At 41.9% G+C, this 22,721-nt stretch overlaps 1 protein-coding gene across 1 annotated transcript; it reads left to right on the forward strand.

Annotated features, from left to right (window-relative positions):
• Positions 1–1,526: 1,526 nt before the first annotated feature.
• LOC142139989 (uncharacterized) lies at positions 1,527–22,005 on the forward strand. The gene is made up of 4 exons (XM_075197851.1): positions 1,527–2,364; positions 2,644–2,727; positions 3,205–3,284; positions 21,811–22,005. The coding sequence occupies exons 1-4, from the start codon at positions 1,860–1,862 to the stop codon at positions 22,003–22,005; spliced, it is 864 nt and encodes a 287-aa protein (XP_075053952.1). The 5' UTR covers positions 1,527–1,859.
• Positions 22,006–22,721: the final 716 nt, after the last annotated feature.

Raw genomic sequence — 22,721 nt, forward strand, 5'->3', positions numbered from 1 at the left:
TGACCCAGAGACTACTTGGCCTTCCTAGGAAATGAAACATTCTCAGATATATGCTTTTTGTAACCTCTCAAATAGTTGAATTTGTAACATCTATTGTTTTATAGCCATCGAAGAAAGCTTCTAAGTCTGATTCTAAGAGTTAGATCTGTTCAAGCAAAAAAGATTCATTCATTCACCAGGATGGAGGGGGCTTTGCTATAGACATTCAGCCAGCTAATAGCTTCTATGTCAACAGCAGTTAAGTTAGGCTTAAGGCATATAGCATGACAAATGTAATCTGAGAAAAGCTTGATTGCAGGCATTATGACTGCACAGTGGCTAGCATTGCTGCGCTGGGGTCATAGGTTCTGACCAGGGCCCTATCTGTGTGGAGTTTGTATGTTCTCCCCATGTTTGCGTGGGTTTCCTCCGGGTGCTCCGGTTTCCTCCTGCGTTTGCAAATACCACCAAAGGGGATGGGGCACGAGTAGATTTAGGTGCCATAGAGATTGAATTGATTTGACAAAACGGGGATTTAAGAAAGAGTTTAAGTCACGGCCTACTATCAATAGTTTCTGGCATAAAAAGGTAACAAAGCGGATAATGACTAATGTCTAATGTCTTAATGTAAACATTAAGATATAATTCATTGTGCCAGAAATCAACAAGAATGGCCTTATTTATGTGTATATTATTAGCAGAGATGTGTAGACTGTTGTCCACATATAGGGGTATATATACTAAACTGCGGGTTTGAAAAAGTAGAGATGTTGCCTATAGCAACCAATCAGATTCTTGCTGTCATTTTGTAGAATGTACTAAATAAATGATAGCTAGAATCTGATTGGTTGATATAGGCAACATCTCTACATTTCCAACCCCGAAGTTTGGTAAATATACCCCTATGTCTTCTTCTTTGTGTGGAGGTGGAACATTCAGGAGTAACCTTTGCTGAAACATAAAGAGAGGAGTGGGACAGGGAGCAGAAAAGGTAAGGAAAAACAAAAAAGGAGTATGTAACCAAGAGATTTATGACAATCAGGAAGGGGACGAGACCCTACTAGCTACCTGGACACATGGGGATCATTATATCCCCCGAAAACAACTTCCGCCCATCTCCGTCCTGCTGGGCATAGATACTAGACCAGTGATAGGCAACCTGATACGCTTCAGAGGCTGCACGGTGCGGCCCTCTACCCTTCAAAAGGGCCGCACTTTACCCTTAGGGCTAGATTTACTATCAGGCGTGATGCATGGCGGCTTGAAGCCGCCATGCATCGCGGCGGTTTTCCGGCGTGTTTGCATTGCAAACAGCCGGATTTACTAATGGGCGCATATCAGCTTCAATTTGAAGCCGCCGGCGATGTCACGGCGGGATGTAATGCTCAAAGCCGCCGGCGGCTTTGAATAGAACATGGCGCTTTTGCTTGAAATGACGGCGCTTTTGTGTAAAGGCGTTTTTTTGAAAATTACACCTGTCTCCTGGCCTGTTACTATTGGCTATTTTCAAAGTCAGGAGATTTGACATCACAAGCCCTATATAAACCACTGGCCTGACACTTTTTTCTCTGATAGGATTTAGAGGAGTTTTATGAGAGGAGTTTGGAGGATAGTGGTTTGCTGAGAGTTGGTAAGAGTTGGAGTTTGTTGGATTGGTGGAGCGATATCTGTTTGAAGTGTGAGTAGTCCTGTGGTTTTTTCCTGTTTTGTACTTTTATTTTCTCATTTATTTTCTGTCTTGTATTTTTTGTATTTGACTTGTCCTTTGTCTGTGTTACTTGTGTGTGACTGTGTGGAGAGTGTGTCTGTAGGTAGTGTAGTTTGTTCTTTGTGTTTGTAAGTCCTTCAGTGTTTTGTGTTTTTCTGTCTTCTGGGTAAAAATGTCCAGAGATAGGAGGGGAGAACAGGCTGAGGAGAGGGAGATGGAGGTTGAGGGGTCAGAGGAGGGAGAGGGAGAGGTTGAGGAGACAGGACAGGGCAGGAAGACCAAGACAGGGAGGAATGTGCGCTTCTCACATGATGAGAATTGTGTGTTGGTGCACAACATCATTCCCTGCTACGAGGTCATCCTAGGGAACCTGGCAGCCCGGACTCCTCTAAGGCGGCGTCACCAACTGTGGGGGAGAGTCTGTGAGGCCGTGAACGCGGTGGGCCCACTGAAGCGGACAGTGGCGCACTGCCGCAAGCGCTTCTCTGATATTAAGAGGAGGCTTAAAGAGAAGATGGCCCAGGAAAGGAGGTCGACAAGGCGCACGGGTGGTGGCCCCCCACTTCGTATGGAGTACACCACGTACAAGGAGGAGCTGCGCCAGATAATGCCGGCTGAAATTGTAGAGGGCATAAATGTCCAGGACACCGACTCGCCCTCTTTTGGCCAAGTAGTTGGTGAGTTATTTGTTTTTTTTACCCTAACAGTATTTTAACTGCTTTTCTCTTTTTAAAACTGCTTTTCTCTTTTTAAAACTGCTTTTCTCTTTGCAAACGTTTTTTCTTTTTTTTTTTTTGTTTTGCAAAGTGTATTTTTGCCTCTAATAGTTTGTAAAGGTTTTTTTTTCTCATAGAAAAAAAAATACAAAATTTGCAAACACATTTGTGCAATAAACAGTATATTTGGGAATTGTTTTTTTCTGGAAATACATTGTATGCTTTTTCTAATACATCCAGAATCGCCAGGACCGCAGTTCAGTCCCAGTGCCAGACCTACACCTCCACCTTCAGCGAGAGATTCGGGCACAGACGAGCAAGCAGGTGCGTGATTTCTGTTTAGGAGAGAAATAATGGAGTTACTTGATTTTCTGTGCAAATGTTGCTGTCAATGTATTTTTTTTTTCCTTTTTATTGTTTGCAATGAGAAGTTAGGGCTACATTTTACTAAACTGATATGTTGCCTATAGAAACCCATCAGAATATACCTTTACTTTATTTATTGCATTTAACTAAATGACAGCTAAAATCTGATTGGTTGCTATCAGCAACATCTCCACTTTTTATAGCATGCAGTTTAGTCAAAATAACCCAGCATGTACTACACAGTCCAAAGGATAATGGGTATTAAAAGGATAATAAGTGCATCCGTAAGCAGGTAGCATAGGACTAGAAATCAGGAATGCAAACATTGTGCAAGAATCTGTAGTTGCTAAAGAATATTCTTTCCTATCCAGTGTTCAGAATGCAATATACAAACATATTATATACTATATACTTACCGTCATTTTTCATACACAGGGCCCTCTTCATACCAGCCACCTCAGGCGGAGTCCCTGGAAATGTCCCCTGAGCCAGAGGATCTAACAACCATCACCCTGGTAACAGTGGATGCTCCTGTGTCTGGCCTCCAGGAAGTTTCACCTGGCCCTGCTGAACCATCACACCAGCAACCTGCACCTGCACCTATGGACCCAGCCAGAGAAATGGCGCTGTCTATTGGCGCATTCCAGCAGCAACAGACATTGTTCATGGACAGGCAAACTGGGCACATGTCACAAATTGCGGCCCAGTTGAGGCGAATACACCGCTCCACTAGCCAAATCTCTGCTGCAATAAACCGGCTGGCAAGCGCTTTGGAGCAGACGAATGTGCAGCTGGCCCAAATGTCTGGGTCTGTGGACGCCATGCATTCCTCCATTCCCGAGGGGAATGCCAATGTTATCCGGCTGGCAGGCCAACTCCAGCAGAAACTGATTGCCCGCTTGCCGGCTCCTTTTTCATCGGCCTCCACCAGTACTGCTAGTACGCCGAGCAGATCCACACATAGCACTCCTCCAAGGAGAGGTGCTCGCACCAGGGGTGGGCGAGGGAGGGTAGAGAGTGGGGCTAAGCACAGTGATATGGCAGCGAAAAGACGGCGCTAGGGCAAAAAATGTATTCTTGGGGAATGTGTTGTGTAAGCGTTATACTTTTTCTTTTATTATGTTGTAATGCAATAAATGCAGTTATATTTAATTCTTATCATTCTTTCTTTTCTTCCCATTAAACAAGAGTATACTGTTTTCTTGAAAACGATGCACTAATTTCACGTACACATTGACCTCTAACTGTCACTTTCCAGGGATTTTAACAATTACAACATTCACAGTACACACTATCCTCTGTTTAAAGGGTCCAATTTTATTAAAATATTCCATAAATAAGACCATTGCACTGACATAAAATCAAAAACCAATATATGTTTTTTATTGTATGCACTTACATTTAAAGTTGTTTGTAATGAGACGGTCTCAAATCTGCCTCCCCCTGTGTGCTCTGCACATCACCAAATGGGACACGGGCCCCTACTTGTTCACTGTGTACTGCAATAATCGGTGGGGTAAGTTGATGTAAAGCTAGATTATGTATTAGACAGCAAGCCAGGATAATATCAGACACCTTTACAGGTGCATACATAAGCACCCCACCAAATATATCTAGGAACCTGGTTTACATGAGTACAAACATTGGTACTACGTCCACATCAGGCAAAGATTCCAGAATTATACGCACTTTAAATGCACGTGGAGTGGCCGGTAAACCTTTACATCAGTAAATAGGATTCAATAATACAGGATGGGAAAAAAAAAAAAATCCTCAAATTACATGCCAGTTTGCCCATTTCCCATATACAATCCTAAAGGAGGAAACTTTGCACAAAATGGCTCTTTCTCTTATGTTAGAAATGGCTAAATATCTGAAACAGCACACTGTTTGAACAATCTCGCTGCTTCATTTTGGTCTATTGAATGGCGGTTTTCCGGCGGCTTTATAAACCCCCTAATAGTAAATCCGGCTGTTTGTATGTAGAACATTGTTGAAACCGTCATGGCGCTTTATACAGAGGCGGGTTTGGAAACATCATTTTTGGCCGTTTGGACGGCGGGTTTAGCCTTAGTAAATCCGGCGATGGCTAAACCGCCGCCAAACCCGCCGAAAGTTGGCGGGTTTACAAACACGCCTGTTAGTAAATCTAGCCCTTAGTCTCAGTAATAAGTTACAACAGTACATTAAATCAGAGAAAGAGACGTCTATCTGTAATAACAGCAGCCATAATAAACAAGTTTTACAAGCTATAACAAAAATATCTGACCATAAATCAGGAAGGAGCTGGGGGCCACAGGTAAAGGCTTGGAGGGCCCTGTTGGCTCTCACTGTGCTAGACAATATGGAACCACATAGAAACTGATAGTTAAGAAAGGGGGAATACTAAGACTATTGCCATTTGTATTTGAACAGAGCTTCTTTAAGTTTGTACCACTATTAAATATAACAAAGTAGCACTTCTTGAAGATTCACGATAATAAAACTGCTCCGACCTAAAAAAATAAAAATAAACCGTGGTTGATATCGGCATAGGCATGCAATGGCAAACCAATCTAGATAGCCTATGCCAGGGTTTCCCAAACCCAGTCCTCATGGCCAGATAACAGTGCAGGTTTTCCAGGTGACATGTGACATAATTATACCACCTGTGGATCTGTTACATTGTATCAGTCAGTAATGATTACACCTGTGCTCCAACAAGGAGATATGGAACACCTGAAATCACCTTAGTTCGGGGGCATAGGGTCTATGACATAGTAATAATGCTAAAATAATGACATGACAATTTATGCATAAAAATAGAAACAGAAACAAAATACAATTAGGGGAGAAGTCCAACCCCAGAGACAGATTTTGAAGTGTTATTAAGCCATAATATCACAGTAGTTCTAAGTAACAAAACACATCAATCAAAAGCAAGTTACAAAGGCAAAAAAGTCCCTAACATCTCCTTACCCACAAAACTCATCTCCTTTTTCTATCCCAGAAACAAGTATTAGTTATATAAACATTACGGGATGAAGACAGTTCCAGATCACATACTGTAAATCCGAGGTATTAAATACATTTCTGTACATGTTATAAATCCATAATCTTTCGGAATCCTGCTATTTATTATCTTAAATGGAACGTTGGATATCTGGTTAGAGAAGATAGGTATTTACAGGCTTCCCTTCTTACTAATGATATTAATATTAGTTTGCTGCTGCTAATGTTCCAAATACCCTATTAATTCCATTGCAGAGTAACTCACTGTAAAATCACCCGAACAAGGAAAATGGAAAAGCTTAATGTGCCGTAAATTCATTTTCTACTATAAATAAGCCCAGCGCTGACGTAATGTTTTTATTTTTATATCTCTCATTTGTGCAAGGAGATCAAAGAGGGGAATTGTAGCATTTGTGTAATGTTTAACAATATTGAGGATAAATGCCCATTAATTAAATATATTAGATGATTGTACTTTGAAAGATGCTGCCACAAGGAATGTAAATGACTTACTTGTCTCAGTTAAATCCGTCTGTGGCTCAGCGAGGATAATTAAGTTGTTCTTTCTTTATAGTCATCATATTTTAATTGCAAGATAAACTTCTGTAAACAGCTCAGCTTGAGGCGGCCAAAATTGTGCCCAACCCTCAGCACAGCTGCAGTCAGACCGATCACCGGTCATGTGGCTGTACGGACGCTACCTGAGACATGGCAACGCCATCTTGTATAGCCCTCAGCACACACGGCGCCATGTCTGGCATGGCTCAGTGGTTAGCACTTCTGCCTCACAGCGATGGGGTTATGAGTTCAATTCCTGACCATAGCCTTATCTGTGTGGAGTTTGTATGTTCTCCATGTGTTTCCTCCCACACTCCAAAGACATACTGGTAGGTTACTCAGCTGCTGACAAAATCAACATGAGTGCATGTGGTAGGGAAATAAGACTGTAAGCTTCATTGGGGCAGGAACTGAAGTGAATGACAAATATTCTCTGTACAGCGCTGCAGAATTGGTGGCGCTATATAAACAACTGGTGATGCTGATTGTTGCCTATGACAGTTTAGGTTTATCTTGGTTGTGCTCATCTAGGGTCTGATTCAATGAGGAACATAAATTCCAATATATGTCATATTTTGTGGAAAATCGCTCTGCGCATCCCGTACAGTTCGGTTGTGGGCACCACAGCAATGTCCAATTCATCTTCGTGCACAGAAGACCATCACTACTACCTTCATGGGTGAAACGGACAGGGGACTGGGCGTATGAGCATAGTTAATGTACAGTTAGGGTGTGCTAAGGTTGAGTGCACACAGCAGCGTCCCATTGAAGCTTTGGGCAACTCTCAGCTACAGGTCTGGTGTAAGTACCTAGTGATAGTGACAGCGCCGGTGCTAGGGTCCTTGGCGCCCTAGGCACAGTCTGAAAATCGCCGCCCCCCCCTGTGTGAAAATCGCCGCCCCCCCCTGTGTGAAAATCGCCGCCCCCCCCTTTAAAAATCGCTGCTACCCCCCCCTTTAAAAATCGCCGCTGCGCTTCCCTCCCCACCCCTCCCCATGTCTTTCTTTAACTTACCTGCATGAAGCTGCTCCTCTCTGCTCTGTCTTCTCCCCTCCACTCACAGACACTGTCGGGCCGTGATGATGACATCATCATCACGGCCTGTCACTGTCAGTGAGCGGAGGGGAGAAGACAGAGCAGAGAGGAGCAGCTTCATGCAGGTAAGATTCAATAGCCCCTTCCCCCCTCTCCTCCCCGTGGATTTCCATTTTTTTTTTCATTTCGAGGCGCCCTGCAGGTCCCCTAACCTTGCCTAATGGGAGCGCCGGGCCTGGATAGTGATGACGGCTGTGTATACAGCTAGAACATGTGTTTGCAATCAGGAACAACTGTAAAAATGCATTTTATGTACAGTAGACATTAATAACATTCTATTAAATGTATTTATACATATACAAAAAAAAAAACATAAAAAAAAACATTTTTTTAAAAAAGTTTTGCCATTAATGACTATATTAATAACGTTTGACATTAATATTTTTTTCCTGTGCGTTCTCTTGGGACTTTATATTCCCCATATGTATTGGACGCACCTTGTAGTGTATTGTGTCTGTTAGAGCAGAGCGAGCCTAGACCCGTATTCATCAACAGATCTTTTACATCTGATCCTTGTTTAATGTGGACGTGCGATGCCCGATTTACGAAGCAATAAGTTTGTTTTGCTTTCCTTAATGCACCAGGCCCCTAGTATCCTAAATAGTTGTGTACCAACCTTGGCTTAGACCAGTGTTGGCTAACCTGTGACACTCCAGGTGTTGTGAAACTACAAGTCCCAGCATGCTTTGCCAATATATAGCAGCTTATTGCTGGAAGGGTATGCTGGGACTTGTAGTTTCACAACACCTGGAGTGTCACAGGTTAGCCAACACTGGCTTAGACCTTACCTTGCTAAATTGCAGCTTGTCCTTTGACCTGCACTCCAGCCATCTCTCTGTCTCTGAGAGACTGCCGGTCATGTGTTGCACTGTGGACTTCTGAGTGGTGATCAATGGATTAGTAAGAGGAATGCTTTAAATGCCCGATAGATGCTGAGCACAGCTGGATGTATTTAGGTCCATCGGGTGTTTGAAGCCAGTGTTATGAGTACTGACAGTATTGCTGAACTAACTTCTGGGCAACGGGCAGCAGTACAACTACAGTGAGTACTGACAGTAGTGCTGGGCAACGGGCAGCAGTACAACTACAGTGAGTACTGACAGACTGCTGGACAACGGGCAGCAGTACAACTACAGTGAGTACTGACAGTATCACTGAACTAATTGCTGGGCAACGGGCAGCAGTACAACTACAGTGAGAACATGCCATAAAGCTCTCAGAGGCCCTTCCCAATACCAGCTTTCATCAAACAGTAGGTCCCTGCTATGACTTCTAACTTCGCCCACCTTGGTCCAGCTGAGGCAGCCATGCGCGTATTCTTCACAACATCTTTATAATGATCAACATGTCAGAGGTTCAGCACTTTAAATGCAGTGTTAATAAATATCCATTTCATGTGATTTAAGTAAACATGTCATTGGTTTATTTTTTTCCGTACAATATCTAAAATAGTTGACCTTACTCATAAAACAACATGGATACAAGAGGGAATACTACCAGAGGATTAGGTGATCTTTATCTGCCGTGGGTTTTCGTGTGTTTAGTTATTTAAGTGCTTTCTTTCTGCTTTTGTAAAAAGATAATATGCTCAGCAATTTCACAGCTACAGAGAGAGAACAGTCCCCCCCTCTCCATCTAACTCCCACTCCTCCTTCATCAGTCCTCCTCCTCCTCAGCTGTTCACTTGCTGCCTCTGTATCGCTGAGTCCCCGGCTGGCCTCTGGCACTTTTCATTCTGATAATTTTGGTGTCTCTTGATGTCAGGCAGTGATGGATTCTTGGTCGCAGAGCAGACACTGGAGATGGGAGCAGATGCCATTTACTCCTTGCGTTTGCCTTGGAGCACAGCGGAGGAGCGTAGACACCTCGCATCTTCCATTCTCTTCCCGATCATTTATTAACATCGCTTAGAAAAGAACATATGTAGCAGAATTACAAGTTACAGTGTTCAGATCTATGCTTAAAGGGGAAATACATTTTCTTTTTCAAAATGCATGATGTATGGAACGTGTGTGATTTTCCAGACATTGTTACTTCCAGCGGTGGGAAACTTTGTAGATCATAGCCAGGGCTGGTGCAAGGTTTCTCGGCACCTTAGGCAAAGTTTCACCCTTCTGCCCTTTCTCTCCCATATACACACTTTCCAGCCCCTCACACTAGTGACTTTTGTAAAATAATAACTATTGCCTCCTCCTGTCTGGCTGGCAATGCTGCAGTCCAGGTGCACTGATGTCCGGATAATTGATGCAGAAAGCTGTCCAGGCTCCACTGCTGCCCCAGGGCAAACAGAGGAAGTCTAGAGCGGGGGTTCCAAATGTTAGATTGCAAAACAAAGTAAAAAACAAATGCCCACCATATTTTCTCACACTTGCCCCTGCTGCCCACTAGTTTTTCTCTCCTTTGCCCCTGCTGCCCACCAGCTTTTCTCTCACTTGCCCCTGCTGCCCACTAGTTTTTCTCTCATATGGTAACTTCCCACCAGCCTGTTTCTCAAATGCCTCCTTTCCATCAGCTTTTCTCTCACATAAACCTTGTTCAACAGCTTTTCTCTTAACTGCCCCCTGCCAACCAATTTTTCTCTCACATTTCCCGTTCCACATCAGCTTTTAAATAAAAAAAAAAAAAAAAGTTAAATTCTGTATCTATGTATCTTACAGGACCCTTGTATTTCTTTAGACTCAACAAGTAAAGTCACTATCTTACCTTTAACTCTAGAGGATTTTGTGCACAGCGTTGCTGCTTCTATCAATATCCAGTGGCTGTGCTCAGCTGAGCTGCTCATATTTTGGGCTGCCCTAATTCACAGAAGCCATTGCTCCGCCCTCAGCTCCTCGTGGGGCGGAGATTATCTGGGCAGGAGTGAAGAGGAGCGGCCCCTCGCTGCATTGCTGCTTCTACTGAGTTATGAGCCCTGGGTGTGTGTGAGACATCAATGGCTGCCCCATTCCTGATGAAATCCATTGCCAGCATTAAGCACACTAACAGTGTCTCATTCAGAGACATAATTAATGTTTGGATATGGCCTCAGGGCCGCAATCCAGAGCTTGGCACAGGGCTGCCATCAGAAACTGTGGGGCCCAGTACTAATTAATCTGATGCCCCCCCCCCCCCCCCTTGGTCCAGTACTAATTAATCTGGCGGGGCCCCCACTCCCCATACATGTGCCCCCCTCCAACTTCGCCATAAATGCGCCCCCTATCCCTCATCACAGTACATTCCCCCCCACTCCCTCATCACAGTAAATGTTCCCCTCTCCCCAAAGGAAATGTCCCCCTCTCCCCTCCCCGCAATCACAGTTAATGTCCCCCGCTCTCCCCACCACAGTTAATGTCCGCCTCTCTCCCCCCCACAGTTAATGTCCCCCTCTCTCCCCCCCACAGTTAATGTCCCCCTCTCTTCCCCCCCACAGTTAAGGTCCCCCTCCACTCCCCCCCCCCACAGTTAATGTTCCCCTCCACCCCCCCACAGTTAATGTCCCCCTCTCCCCCCCCCCAATCACAGTTAAGGTCCCCCTCTCCCCCTACATTTAATGTCCCCCTCTCCCCCCCTTCCACAGTTAAAGTCCCCCTCTTCCCCCCTCTCTCTCCACAGATCAGGTCCCCCAGGCGCTCCCTGTCCCCCCTCCTCCCTCCCTCCTCAGTTATGGTCCCCCGGGCTCTCCCTCCCCCCTTCCCTCACAAAAAATAAGAGCTTATTTACTTACCTTCTCCTCTGCAACAGCTCTGCCTCCTGGTCACTGATACACTGGGAGTGCCGTGCTCCCAGCCTATCAGAGTCTGGGAGGCAGAGCTGCAGCATCGCGGAGAAGGTAAGTAAAAAAAAGGCACGGTCAGTGACTGCGGAGCCCGGACAGTCCAGGGAGTCTGGACAGACGGAGAGGTCTGTCCGGGCCCCTCACAGCAGTACTGGCCGTAGCCCCCTGATGGCGGCCCAAGCTGTAACACACACAGAGAAGACAAGTGCCTGAAACTGCCTAGTAGATGAGCAATATGGGCCTGAGTAATTAAGGAGAGCAAAGCAAAAAACTTTGCACCTTGGCAAAACCATGACTACCCACTCTGCAGAGATCCCTGTTGTGCATAGTACGAGTGCATGTGATGTGTAGCCCGTCACTGGGCACCATAGCACATTTTTTGCTTTGGGGGGTGATGGCGAAGTCTATCTATGCACCGCTCCAGGGGCCTCTACTCTGCTTTTCTGATTGACAGTGTGATCTAAAATGTCCTAATTTCCACATTGTTATATTAGATAGTCATACATTTTTATTGCCATATGCAATATTAGGGCCTTTTAATAATACTTTATGTTAGGAAAATGGAATTCTACGTTACCGCCTCCAGCATCTACCAATAGATGTTTATTTGGCCAAACACTACATCCCAAGATCAGCCAAAACAGAACCAGGGATGGTAAACTCAGCTCTGGCTGTCATCTGTCACTCACATTGTCCTACTCCCCCGGTGTACATATAATTCCTCTGCAGTCATTTGCAGACAGATCATTTCCAAAATCTTATCAAAGTAAACACTGTGTTATAGTTTATGATCAAACACTGCCTTTAAAGTTTCCCGACTCGACACTAATTACATGTTCATTGAATTATAATGTATGCACCGAGAGACATCGCCTCTGGGCTATGTAAGAAACTTGGCAGCTGCGTAACTGACTCGTGTTGCGGTTCAGTGACTAGACGTGCCCGCAGCGGGCAATACACCCATTTTAAATGGAAAAAAGTTAAGGATATAGAAAGCAGAATTCATTCACTTTACTTTATTATATTAAGTTTTTTGCAGCTCAACTGGAAAAATTTAGGGGCGTATTCAATTGTCAGCGTTAACGCTGCAAAACGAGCGCTCGAAAGATATTACCGTCTATACGGTAATATTGCGCGTAATTACCGTTCATACGGTAATTTACTCGCTCAATTTCAGCTCGCTGCTCAGGGAGCTGCGAGCTGAAATTGAGCGAGTAATTACCGTATAAACGGTAATATTTTTCGAGCGCTCGTTTTGCAGCGTTAACGCTGACAATTGAATACGCCCCTTAATGTATCAAAAAAGGGCAGGCTAGATAGATCTGTCAGTTCTTTATTGACTCATAGTTCTATGTTTTTATTAAAGTGAACTAACATTCTACTAAAAGGGAACTAAACACATTTTGTGGGCTAAGCTTCATCTAGGTGACAATGTAGTCAAATCACTATTGATAAATATTATCCAGACCTCATGAATATAAGTCAGACCTCCCAAATATGTCTGACCTCATGAATATAAGTTAGACCTCATGAATTAAGTCAGAACTCATGAATATATTCAGACTTCACAGAAGTTTGTCCCTTTTTTCAATTTTGTTGGGGGGGTATGTACAAGTTAGACCTCATGAATATTAATCAGACTTCATGAATATAAGTCAGACCTCTCAAATATGTCTGACCTCATGAATATAAGTTAGACGTCATGAATATAAGTCAGACCTCATGAATATATTCAGACTTCACTGTAGTTTGTCCCTTTTTAATTTTTTTGGGGAGGTATGTACAAGTCAGACCTCATAAATATTAATCAGACCTCATGAATATAAGTCAGACCTTATGAATAAAAGTCAGGCCTCATGTATATAGTAATGAGGGCTAGATTTTCACCCTGACTACTCCAACACCAGCACCTCTCACAGATATACCAAAAAAAAAATAATCAAACGAATGGCAAAAAGTAATTGTCAAGATATATAAAATATATCCCTTTATCTGCGAAGAGTTTAAATATCTTCATGTGCAATCAGGAAGTTGACTTGTGTGCTCCGTACATTACATAATTTAGTTTTTTTTCAAAACAAAGCAGCAAATTTTGGACAAACATTTTGTTGAATCCTGAAATATCCTGTAGACACTGTGAAACAAACTAAGCGGTTTGTTCGTGATTATTTATTGGTCAATAAGCTTAGTTCCTCTAAGGAAATAATAATTTCATCCTTGTATACTATATGCATTGTGACCAAGAAGCTTATTTTCCACACCTCACCTACAGAGGGATAGGTAAATATCCAAGGAGTCTGCAGGAACTGGTTGCAGACAGGGTTAAATTCCCTATGGGTTTCTCTTGCAGCACACAAACACACAGGTGCAGCACATAAGTGTAAATGGTTTGTCTTCTGTGATTGGTTTGTAGTGCTTGGGTGGAGGATAAAACACGGACTGTTCTTGTGGCTTGGCGACCGATGCCAGCTTGTTGGCTGGTGTCTAGGCAGCTGAACTGTGTCTAGCTAGAGCGAGAGTCGCCTGGTGTTATCCTGACAAAAGTCTGCTGTGCTATTTGTGACGTGAACACCAAAAGGTACCGTTTTTCCAAGCAAGAAGTTGTTTGTGTCTGTCATCAGCCGGCTGTCAGTTGCATAGAATATAGAATATTTTCATGCAATTAGCTCCTGTGTTGCATCATAATCGAAACTGTTGTGAATTAGTTAATTAAACTGACATTATGCAGGCTACAAATTGCATATTTTCCTTCGTCAGTTTGTTCAACTATACAGTTCATTTACATAATATATACCACTAATGTTGCTATTCTCAATGTCGGTCAGCAACTACATTGATTTGGTAAAGAAAACTGTGAAATAGAAATCAGTCATCCGTATAATCAGATTCTTTTAAGACGCCTAATTGTCTGATAAATGAACCACTGAAATATTTATTTTGATTAATATGTGTTCTCAGAAATTATAAAACTTTTTTTTTCTTGTACTTTCATTTAGCTCTATAAAATGCAAGCTTATGATATATTTGTTCTACGCATACAGCTGTTTAACGAAGCATAAAGTCATTTATTTTTTTTGCAAACAACCGCTAGGTGTGAATGACAGCTTACCCGTAGATGTCATCCTATCACAACTGAGAGTTGTAAGTGGCCCCCTGGAGTATTCCATCTCCATGGAAACTTTAATCTGAGCAATTCATATTCACAAGTCATTCTTGTCCTTAGAAAGAGAGGATATAAAACATAGAATGTGACGGCAGAGAACCTGCGGCTCCATCTAATTTTCCCATTTTTGGGTGTTTTTTGAATCCATTTCTCTAGGGAAGGAGATTGTATTTGTGCTGTTTTATTATATGTATTTTCTCTCTATGGTTTAACAATAGCAATATATTTCTTATGCATTCTTGAATTCATGTACTATATATATATATATAAGCCCATCAAAGGGAAACTATTCCATGTATCAGTCCTTCTTTCTGTGTGTCCTTATTAAACCTTTCAGTCTTTCTTCCTCCAATTTCAAAGAGTGTCCTCTAGTTCTAGAAAACCTCCTGTTTTTTTTAAAAAATTATCACGCTCATGAACTGTGACTCCTTCAACACAGCTAATACTGAGAGTCCAAACAAACCTCTAGATCTGTTTGACAAGATCTCACCATTGCAAATTCCTGTTGCCTCGGATCTGTCATCATTTATTTATATACTGCCACTGATTCCGTAGCACTGTACAGAGACCTCATTCACATCAGCTCCTGCCCATTGGAGCTTACAATATAAATTCGCTAACACACACACACACACAGACAGACAGACTAGGGTCAATTTGATAGCAGCCAATTAAGCTACTAGTATGTTTTTGGAGTGTGGGAGGAAACCAGAGCACCCGGAGGATACCCACGCAAACACAGGGAGAACATACAAACTCCTCACAGATAAGGCCATGGTTGGGATTTGAACTCATGACCTCAGTGCTGTAAGGCAGAAGTGATAACCACTGAGCCACCGTGTTGCCCATCTAGTATTTTGACTCTCAAAAGTCAGCAATTAATTTTTTTAGAAACTGGTTACATTTATTTCTCATGTTATTGATGTGAGACTGAGAGTTCTTGCAATTCTCCAATCATCTGGAATAATACCCGTCAACAGCAATTAGTTAAAAAAATATATTTATTGGTGCTGCGAGCACTACTTTTAGTGTTAGTAATACTCATGGCGTTATACCATCTGGACACATTGACTTCTCTGCATTAGTTTTGAGCGTTCTGGTAGCACCTATTCTGTAGTCACTATATTTGTGTATACAGTACAGTAGTATATATCTTTCCTTTCTAGTCTAGGTGACCCCACTGAGTTTTCAACAGTAAATACAGGGCAGAATGGTTATTTAGTCAGCCTGTAATTCCATTGTCTCCGCCAACACATCCACATCCTTCAGTTTAACAAATTATTATTCCTCCCCTTGTTTTTTTGCTTTCACTAAATTATCCAAAGAATATTTTGTCACTTCCGTTCTTCTGTTTGTGCTTTAGCACTTTTTATTGAGTGTTTGGTTTCTTTACCACTAGCTTTATATGATTGTATATCATTTTTGCATGTTGTTTGCTTAGAACTTCTAACAACTGGCACTTCCTTTATGAAACCTTATTGTTTTTTCTTCATTGTATTTTTACTAAGGTATCTAACATACTAACGAATCTGGCACAAGCGTCTGTTGCATTTCATAATGCCTTTTTTTGTTTATTTTCCTATTATAGTTCTTCATTTATCATTCCCTTCCCTGTCAGAGATTTACACAAAGTATTTAAAAAATGTAAAACCTTTGTTTCTGTGCGGTTCAGCTTTTCTTTTTCCTGGACATTAAACCACACTGACCAGTAATCACTAGTCCCCAAGTTCTCTCTACAGACACATATGATACTATGGATTCTACTTAGCATAGGAGCTTCTCCCTATTTAACAAGCCCAGAAAGGGGCAATAGCTATCACCAGTATCAACAGCAGTTGCCTTTGTTGGCCATCTCTGAGATAGCTTCCCTAGAAAAAGCATAGGCAATATTTAAGAAGGATTGCAGGTACCCGCACATGATTTATTTACATAAATAAAGCACTTTTTCAATTTAAAATTATTTTAACATTGTTAAGTTTTGTTTCTTCTCTCCCCCCCCCCCCCCCTCCACTGTCAGCCAGTGTTGCAGGGGAGTTGAGCATCACATAGCTACTCATGTGACCTTTTAATGATAAATAGCAGTGATAGAAGATCACTGCGAGATGCAGCGATAGAACATCCGTTCTAACGCTGCTTTTTGTTAAATAGACCCTTATGTCACTAATTTGGAGATCTAAATCCAGAATAGATTGGGTGTTAGAGCCCTAACAGCTCGAGAGACGCCCCACACCAGCAATCCAGGATGTCACTACTCCGGACTGATTTAGCAATGAGCAGATTTTAGCCCACGATGTGGTACCACTTATCTGTTAATTTACTCTGGTGTCATTGCCATACATAGATGGTTCTGATGTCTGACCTGTATGGGTAGGTCTGCATGGAGTAGTCCTGCAGAGAGGTAGGCTGCCCTAATCACAAAACTCAGGATACATGAACATATGTAGAAGTATTTGTATGACAAAATATCTATGTATAGGGACCTTGAACGTGAATAATGGTTAGTTACAAATTCAGCTCATACCTAGTACAATCGCAGTATCAAATAGAGATATAAAAAAGCAGATCTGCTAATAAAAATAAAAATAATAATAATAATAAATTAATAAAATTGGCAAATAGTCGCTATGTTCATTTTCCACTTCTGAACCCTTTTTTTTTCTTTTCTTGCTTTCTAAAAAATTAAAGCATTTTAGATGCATTTATGAGTGTTATATGGTTTATGTTAACAATCAGTTATATCACTAGCTTTGCGCCAGGTTTTTCTACTGCAATATCTTTTCAAAACCATTCACTTCTGTTTCAGTTGTTCCCTAAAATAGATTTTATTCTTAAACATACTACTGTTAATTAAAGTTCTGTCTGCACCTTTATGAGGAAGCTGTAAGGTAGATCTCACCTCATTGAGGCTGCAGACAGCGTGAAATGACAAGAAACAGGCTGAGCGGAGGTTATTCGTACGTATGGGTATTAAGGGATTCTCCTTATAGGGTTACTAGCTCATCAGATGAAACAAAAAGAGGCAAATTATACTCTCAGGAAAATGTATTTTCCATACTATGTACTGCAGACTAAATGTCTTATCGTTAGCACTTACAATATAATTGGTGGTAGACACAAAGGGGGGACATTTAGGTCAGACTCATGTTGGTACATTTTAGCTAACTGCTGATTGGTTGCTATGGTTTAAAGAACATTTTTATCACAGTCACCTGTAGAAAAGTTTTTGTAAATGCCTTCCATTGTGTCATTATGGAGATAATTAAAGGGGAACTCCACCCATATGTTAAATCCATACTCCCACAACTCGGTATAAGATTATTTATACATCATTGTTAGTAAAAGGGTTGTCTAGCTCATTAAAGAACATACCCAACAGCAGTGATAGGCAAAGTGAAATAGCTAAAGTCTTCAAAAAAGCCTTCTTGTACGGTCACTCGTAACCAAGAAAGACCAAGTAATTGGAGTCTAAAAGTGGTGCACAACTACTGTTACACGTGAAAGCCGAGCTGCAAGAAAACAGTAAGGCATGAGAGGATAATGTATGCTCCGTATGCTCTGAATCAGAAATGACACCAATCCCTGTAGAGAGTCCATCCACCAGTGGGATGTCTAATCGTGAGCATTCTGTTTGTGTACCCATAAAGAGGGGCCCTTTCAGCAGTTCTGCTGATGTGTGTCTGAACAACCCGAGTGTAGCCGGTGATACACAAATTGAGGATGCCACTTTGGAATTAGAAGAGGGTGAGGGGGAGATTTGTGTAGGCGACGAGGGCGCTAATGAGGATGTTGATGAGGATGAGGTTGTTTGTGTAAGTCCTGTACCAGTGGCAGCAGTTCTGGCACGTGACAAGAAAAAGGCCATTGTCATGCCTGGGCATAAAACAAAAAAATCCACTTCTTATGTGTGGAATTATTTCTACCCAAATCCAGACAACAATTGTATAGCCATTTGTAGTGTATGTCAAGCCACAGTCAGTCGAGGGAGGGACCTTAACCATCTTGGAACCTCGTCTATGTTACGCCGAGAGTTCATGTTAGGAAAAAAAAATTACAAGCACTCCATCATCCATAAGCTAGGACTCTTCGGTCACCTACATCTCGATGGCTACAAAATACACCCACAACACCATCCTCATCAATATCCTCAGTAGCGCTCGGAGTTAGCCCGGCATCCCACTTAGTAAGGCTGGATGACTCCTGCACTATAATTGATTCCTCTGAAGAAAGCGTTAGTCCCACTGCTGCTGCTGTTGCTGATGCTGGGGGTGAATCGTCATCCCAGAGGAAGGCCAAGAAAAAGAGCAGTCCTACATTTCAACAATTAACTGTGAAACAATCATTTTCTAGGGGAAGGAAATATGACAGCAGTCACCCAGTCGCCAAGCGAATCACAGACGCCATGGCTGCAATGTTAGTGTTAGATCTGCGTCCAATATCCACAATAAACGCAGCTGGTTTTTCACAGTTAATTGAGGTTTTGTGTCTGCGTTACAGAATTCCATCGCGACACCATTTTTCCTGTAAAGCAATTCCACAACTATACCAAAAAGTGTGTAAAAATGTAGAGATTGCACTGAAAAATGCCATTCTGCCCACTGTCCACTTAACCCCAGATATGTGGACAAGTGGAAGTGGGCAAACCAAAGAATATATGACTGTGACAGCCCACTGTGTTGGTCATTCACCTTCACCAGCAGGAACAGCAGCAGCATGTACACCACTACGTAACATTTGTCACAGGCAGGCCACTCTTTGTATCACCGGCTTCACTAACAGGCATACAGCTGACAATTTGTTACGAAAACTAAGAGAGGTGATTGATACATGGCTTATACCACTTGGGGCTAGATTTACTAAGCTGCGGGTTTGAAAAAGTGGGGATGTTGCCTATAGCAACCAATCAGATTCTAGCTTTCATTTATTTAGTACCTTCTACAAAATGAAAGCTAGAATCTGATTGGTTGCTATAGGCAACATCCCCACTTTTTCAAACCCGCAGCTTAGTAAATCTAGCCCTTGGACTCTCCCCAGGATATGTCATTTCTGATAACGCCAACAATATAGTTCGAGCATTACAGCTGGGTGAATTTCATCACATTCCCTGTTTTGCTCGCACCATCAACTTGGTGGTGCAGAGCTTCCTACGAAATAACCGTGAGGTGCATGAGATGCTTTCGGTGGTCCGTAAAATTTCAGGCCATTTCAGGCATTCTGCCACAGCATGTAGGAGATTGCAGCAGCTCCAAGAACAGTTTAACTTGCCCTGCCACCAACTTAAGCAAGAGGTGGTAACTAGGTGGAATTCCACCCTGTACATGCTTCAGAGGATGGAGGAACACCGCAAAGCCATCCAAGCGTATTGCACAAGCCATGACATTGGGAAAGGAAGGGGGATGTATTTCACTCTTGCACAGTGGTGAATCCTTTCAGTGCTGTGAAAGGTGCTGAAACCATTTGAAGTTGTGACGTGTGAAGTGAGTGCAGACTCTGCTAGCTTGAGCCAAGTCATTCCATTAGACTATTGGAAAAGCAGCTTGAGAAACTGAAGGAGGAGATGAAAGCAAGCAATTCCGCAAAGTATGTTGGCCTTGTAGATCAAATACTTAATTCGCTTCACAATGATCCTCGAGCTATTAAAATCTTGAACTCGGATCACTACGTTTTGGCCACTGTGCTTGATCCAAGGTTTAAGACCTACATTGAGTCTTTGCTTCAAAATGAGCGAGATATGAACTTTTGCAAGGAGCTATTGCTCAGCAAGTTGTCCGCTGAAGTGGGCCTTGACGACGTGTCCTCCTTCAGTTTCTCAAGCAGCTGCTGCTCGTAACAAATTAAATTTTCCAAAAAGAAGCAGGGAAGACACAGGGGGCAGACCAGAACAGTTTAACATCTGGGCTGGTTTGAAGGATTTTTCAAAAAAATGTATGACCTTGCCCATAACTCCATCCAATCCGAGTATTAACATGCAAAGGATGGTGGAGGATTATTTTCAAGAGGTAATTGATATGGAAATATCAGACAGTCCCTTTCTTTACTGGGAAGAAAAGCAGGCCATTTGGAAACCCATGTACAAACTTGCTTTGCAATACTTAAGCTGCCAACCCTCCAGTGTGTACTCTGAACGAGTATTCAGCACAGCAGGGAACTTAGTCAGTGATCACCGTAGAAGGTTACTTCCAAAAAATGTGGAAAAAATGATGTTTATAAAAATGAACTACATCTTCCACAAGGAAGGCCTTCAACATCAAAGACATCCAAGCACTGACTGTTCTCTAATGGTGGATTCAAGCGGCAATGAATTGATAGTCTGTGATGATGACGTACACACTGATGAGGGTGAGGATGAAACTGAAGATGATGACGATAACATCTTTTTAAAACGTTCTATGTAAGTGTAGGGTGCAATCCACCCCCAAATAGGAAAGGGACTTGGGGCATTTCTATATCACGTACTGTCTTGAAAGGCTGCTGTTTTGGCAATTTCTCAATAAGGGTAGGGTATCATACACAGACTGACCCCAAACTGGCTTTGTCCATTTCAATTAATATTGTACAGTCTATAACGGCTGATTTTTTTTGTATTTTCTACAAGTGGAGGGGGGCCTATAGAGACAGAAACCAAACTGCCTTTTCTATTTCTATTTATATTGTACAGTCTATAACGGTTGAATTTTTTAGTATTTTCTACAAGTGGAGGGGGGCCTATAGAGACAGAAACCAAACTGCCTTTGTCCATTTCTATTTATATTGTACAGTCTATAACGGCTGAATTTTTTAGTATTTTCTACAAGTGGAGGGGGGCCTAGAGAGACAGAAACCAAACTGCCTTTGTCCATTTCTTTAGATATTTAACTATAATTGTAGGGTGTAATATACACCCAAAGACGATGGCTGCATTGCCAATATGCATAGATAGAGAGGAAGCCAATCTGGTTTGTGTGTAGAATTAATGACGGCCTACCAGGAATTAAACTGTTTTTTTTTTCATAATTTATTAGCTTTACAATTACATTACTTATCCAAGAAACAGGTGGAGCACTAAATTCGGTTATTTTATGCCCAAAAACATTGCTTTTTAAACAAAATTGCAAAACAAAACCAAACAAAACCAAAACACACAAGGGCGGTCTGGCAAAACCAAAACACGATGGTAATCCAGATCCAAAACCAAAACCAAAACACGGGGGTCAGTGAGCATCTCTAAATAAAACACAGGAATTTTCTATACAGCATCAGGGAACATTTCATGGGGGCGTGTTTAGCCGCAATGTACGCTAATATTTTCTTCACCAATTGCAACAAATACTATTTTTCTCAATGACAAATAGCACTCAAATGTTGTGGAATTATGGCACCTGCCCCTTTAAATCAGTTGCAACAAATAATTAAAGATTCTAGCTTCAGCTATCTGGCTGTTATATTTACATACAAGGGTTCAAGGATCATTAATCAGTATGTAAATGTAGATGTTCTGTTTCAGAAGGGGAAATTGAGCACTGACATTTATGTAAGAGTGATGGAATGGAATAATCTCTTGTTGACTCGAAGCTATCACAGTCTCCAGACCTTTAAGGAAGTCCAAAAAGGTCACCGTCAGAGAATAAGACATATCGCCAATTCTGATGAGCGGTTTGACCTGGCCTCGAGTACACTGAATCATAGGTTTACTGATTAAGATAACAAAAACATTGATTTACAAAACATGTAGGATCAGTTAAAATGATCGGAGATGGGTGACTAACTGTACATTATCTTCAATAATTACAGTGCTGATAACATTATTTGGAAGTATTCGTTCATCATTCTACATTATAAACAAATTGGGAAATATTTTCCTAATGGTCTGCTATTTTCTTAAACACTAAAAAAGACCCAAAATGACTGTTAATCTGCAGCTTAGTAATTAAAGACAACAATGTTACCCATCTAAAACTGATGAAAATACATAATGTTAGTATTTATAAAGTCTTTAGTGTCCATGGGGCTGAGATATATGGTATAGACCTGATATCTTTTAACATTAAGGGGGTGGGGGATTAAATTGCCCGCAGTGTGTGCTATGACTGTTTCTGTGTTTATTTCTGTTTTATTTTAAGAAATCTTTTGTGTGTATGTTGTGTGTATGTTCCTTGCAGGATAACCCCACCCTTTCAAGCACCTGTTATGGCCTATAAATTGATTTGAGCAGCTTCCACTTTTGTATTTGTCTGAGAGGCATGTTGGTGTCAGTAGCTGAGAGGGGGTACTGGCACTGAATTGCTGTTTGGAGGCTTCTGGGGTACCTCTTTGGTAAGTTGGCTCTCAATTTAAAAACACATATGTATGGCCCAAATATATGGGACTCTCATTGTTTAGAGTAGGACCATCCTATTAGCAAAAGCGCCTTGGCGT

The sequence above is a fragment of the Mixophyes fleayi genome, chromosome 2 (genome assembly GCF_038048845.1).
Source record: "Mixophyes fleayi isolate aMixFle1 chromosome 2, aMixFle1.hap1, whole genome shotgun sequence".
NCBI classification, from domain to species: Eukaryota; Metazoa; Chordata; class Amphibia; order Anura; family Limnodynastidae; genus Mixophyes; species Mixophyes fleayi.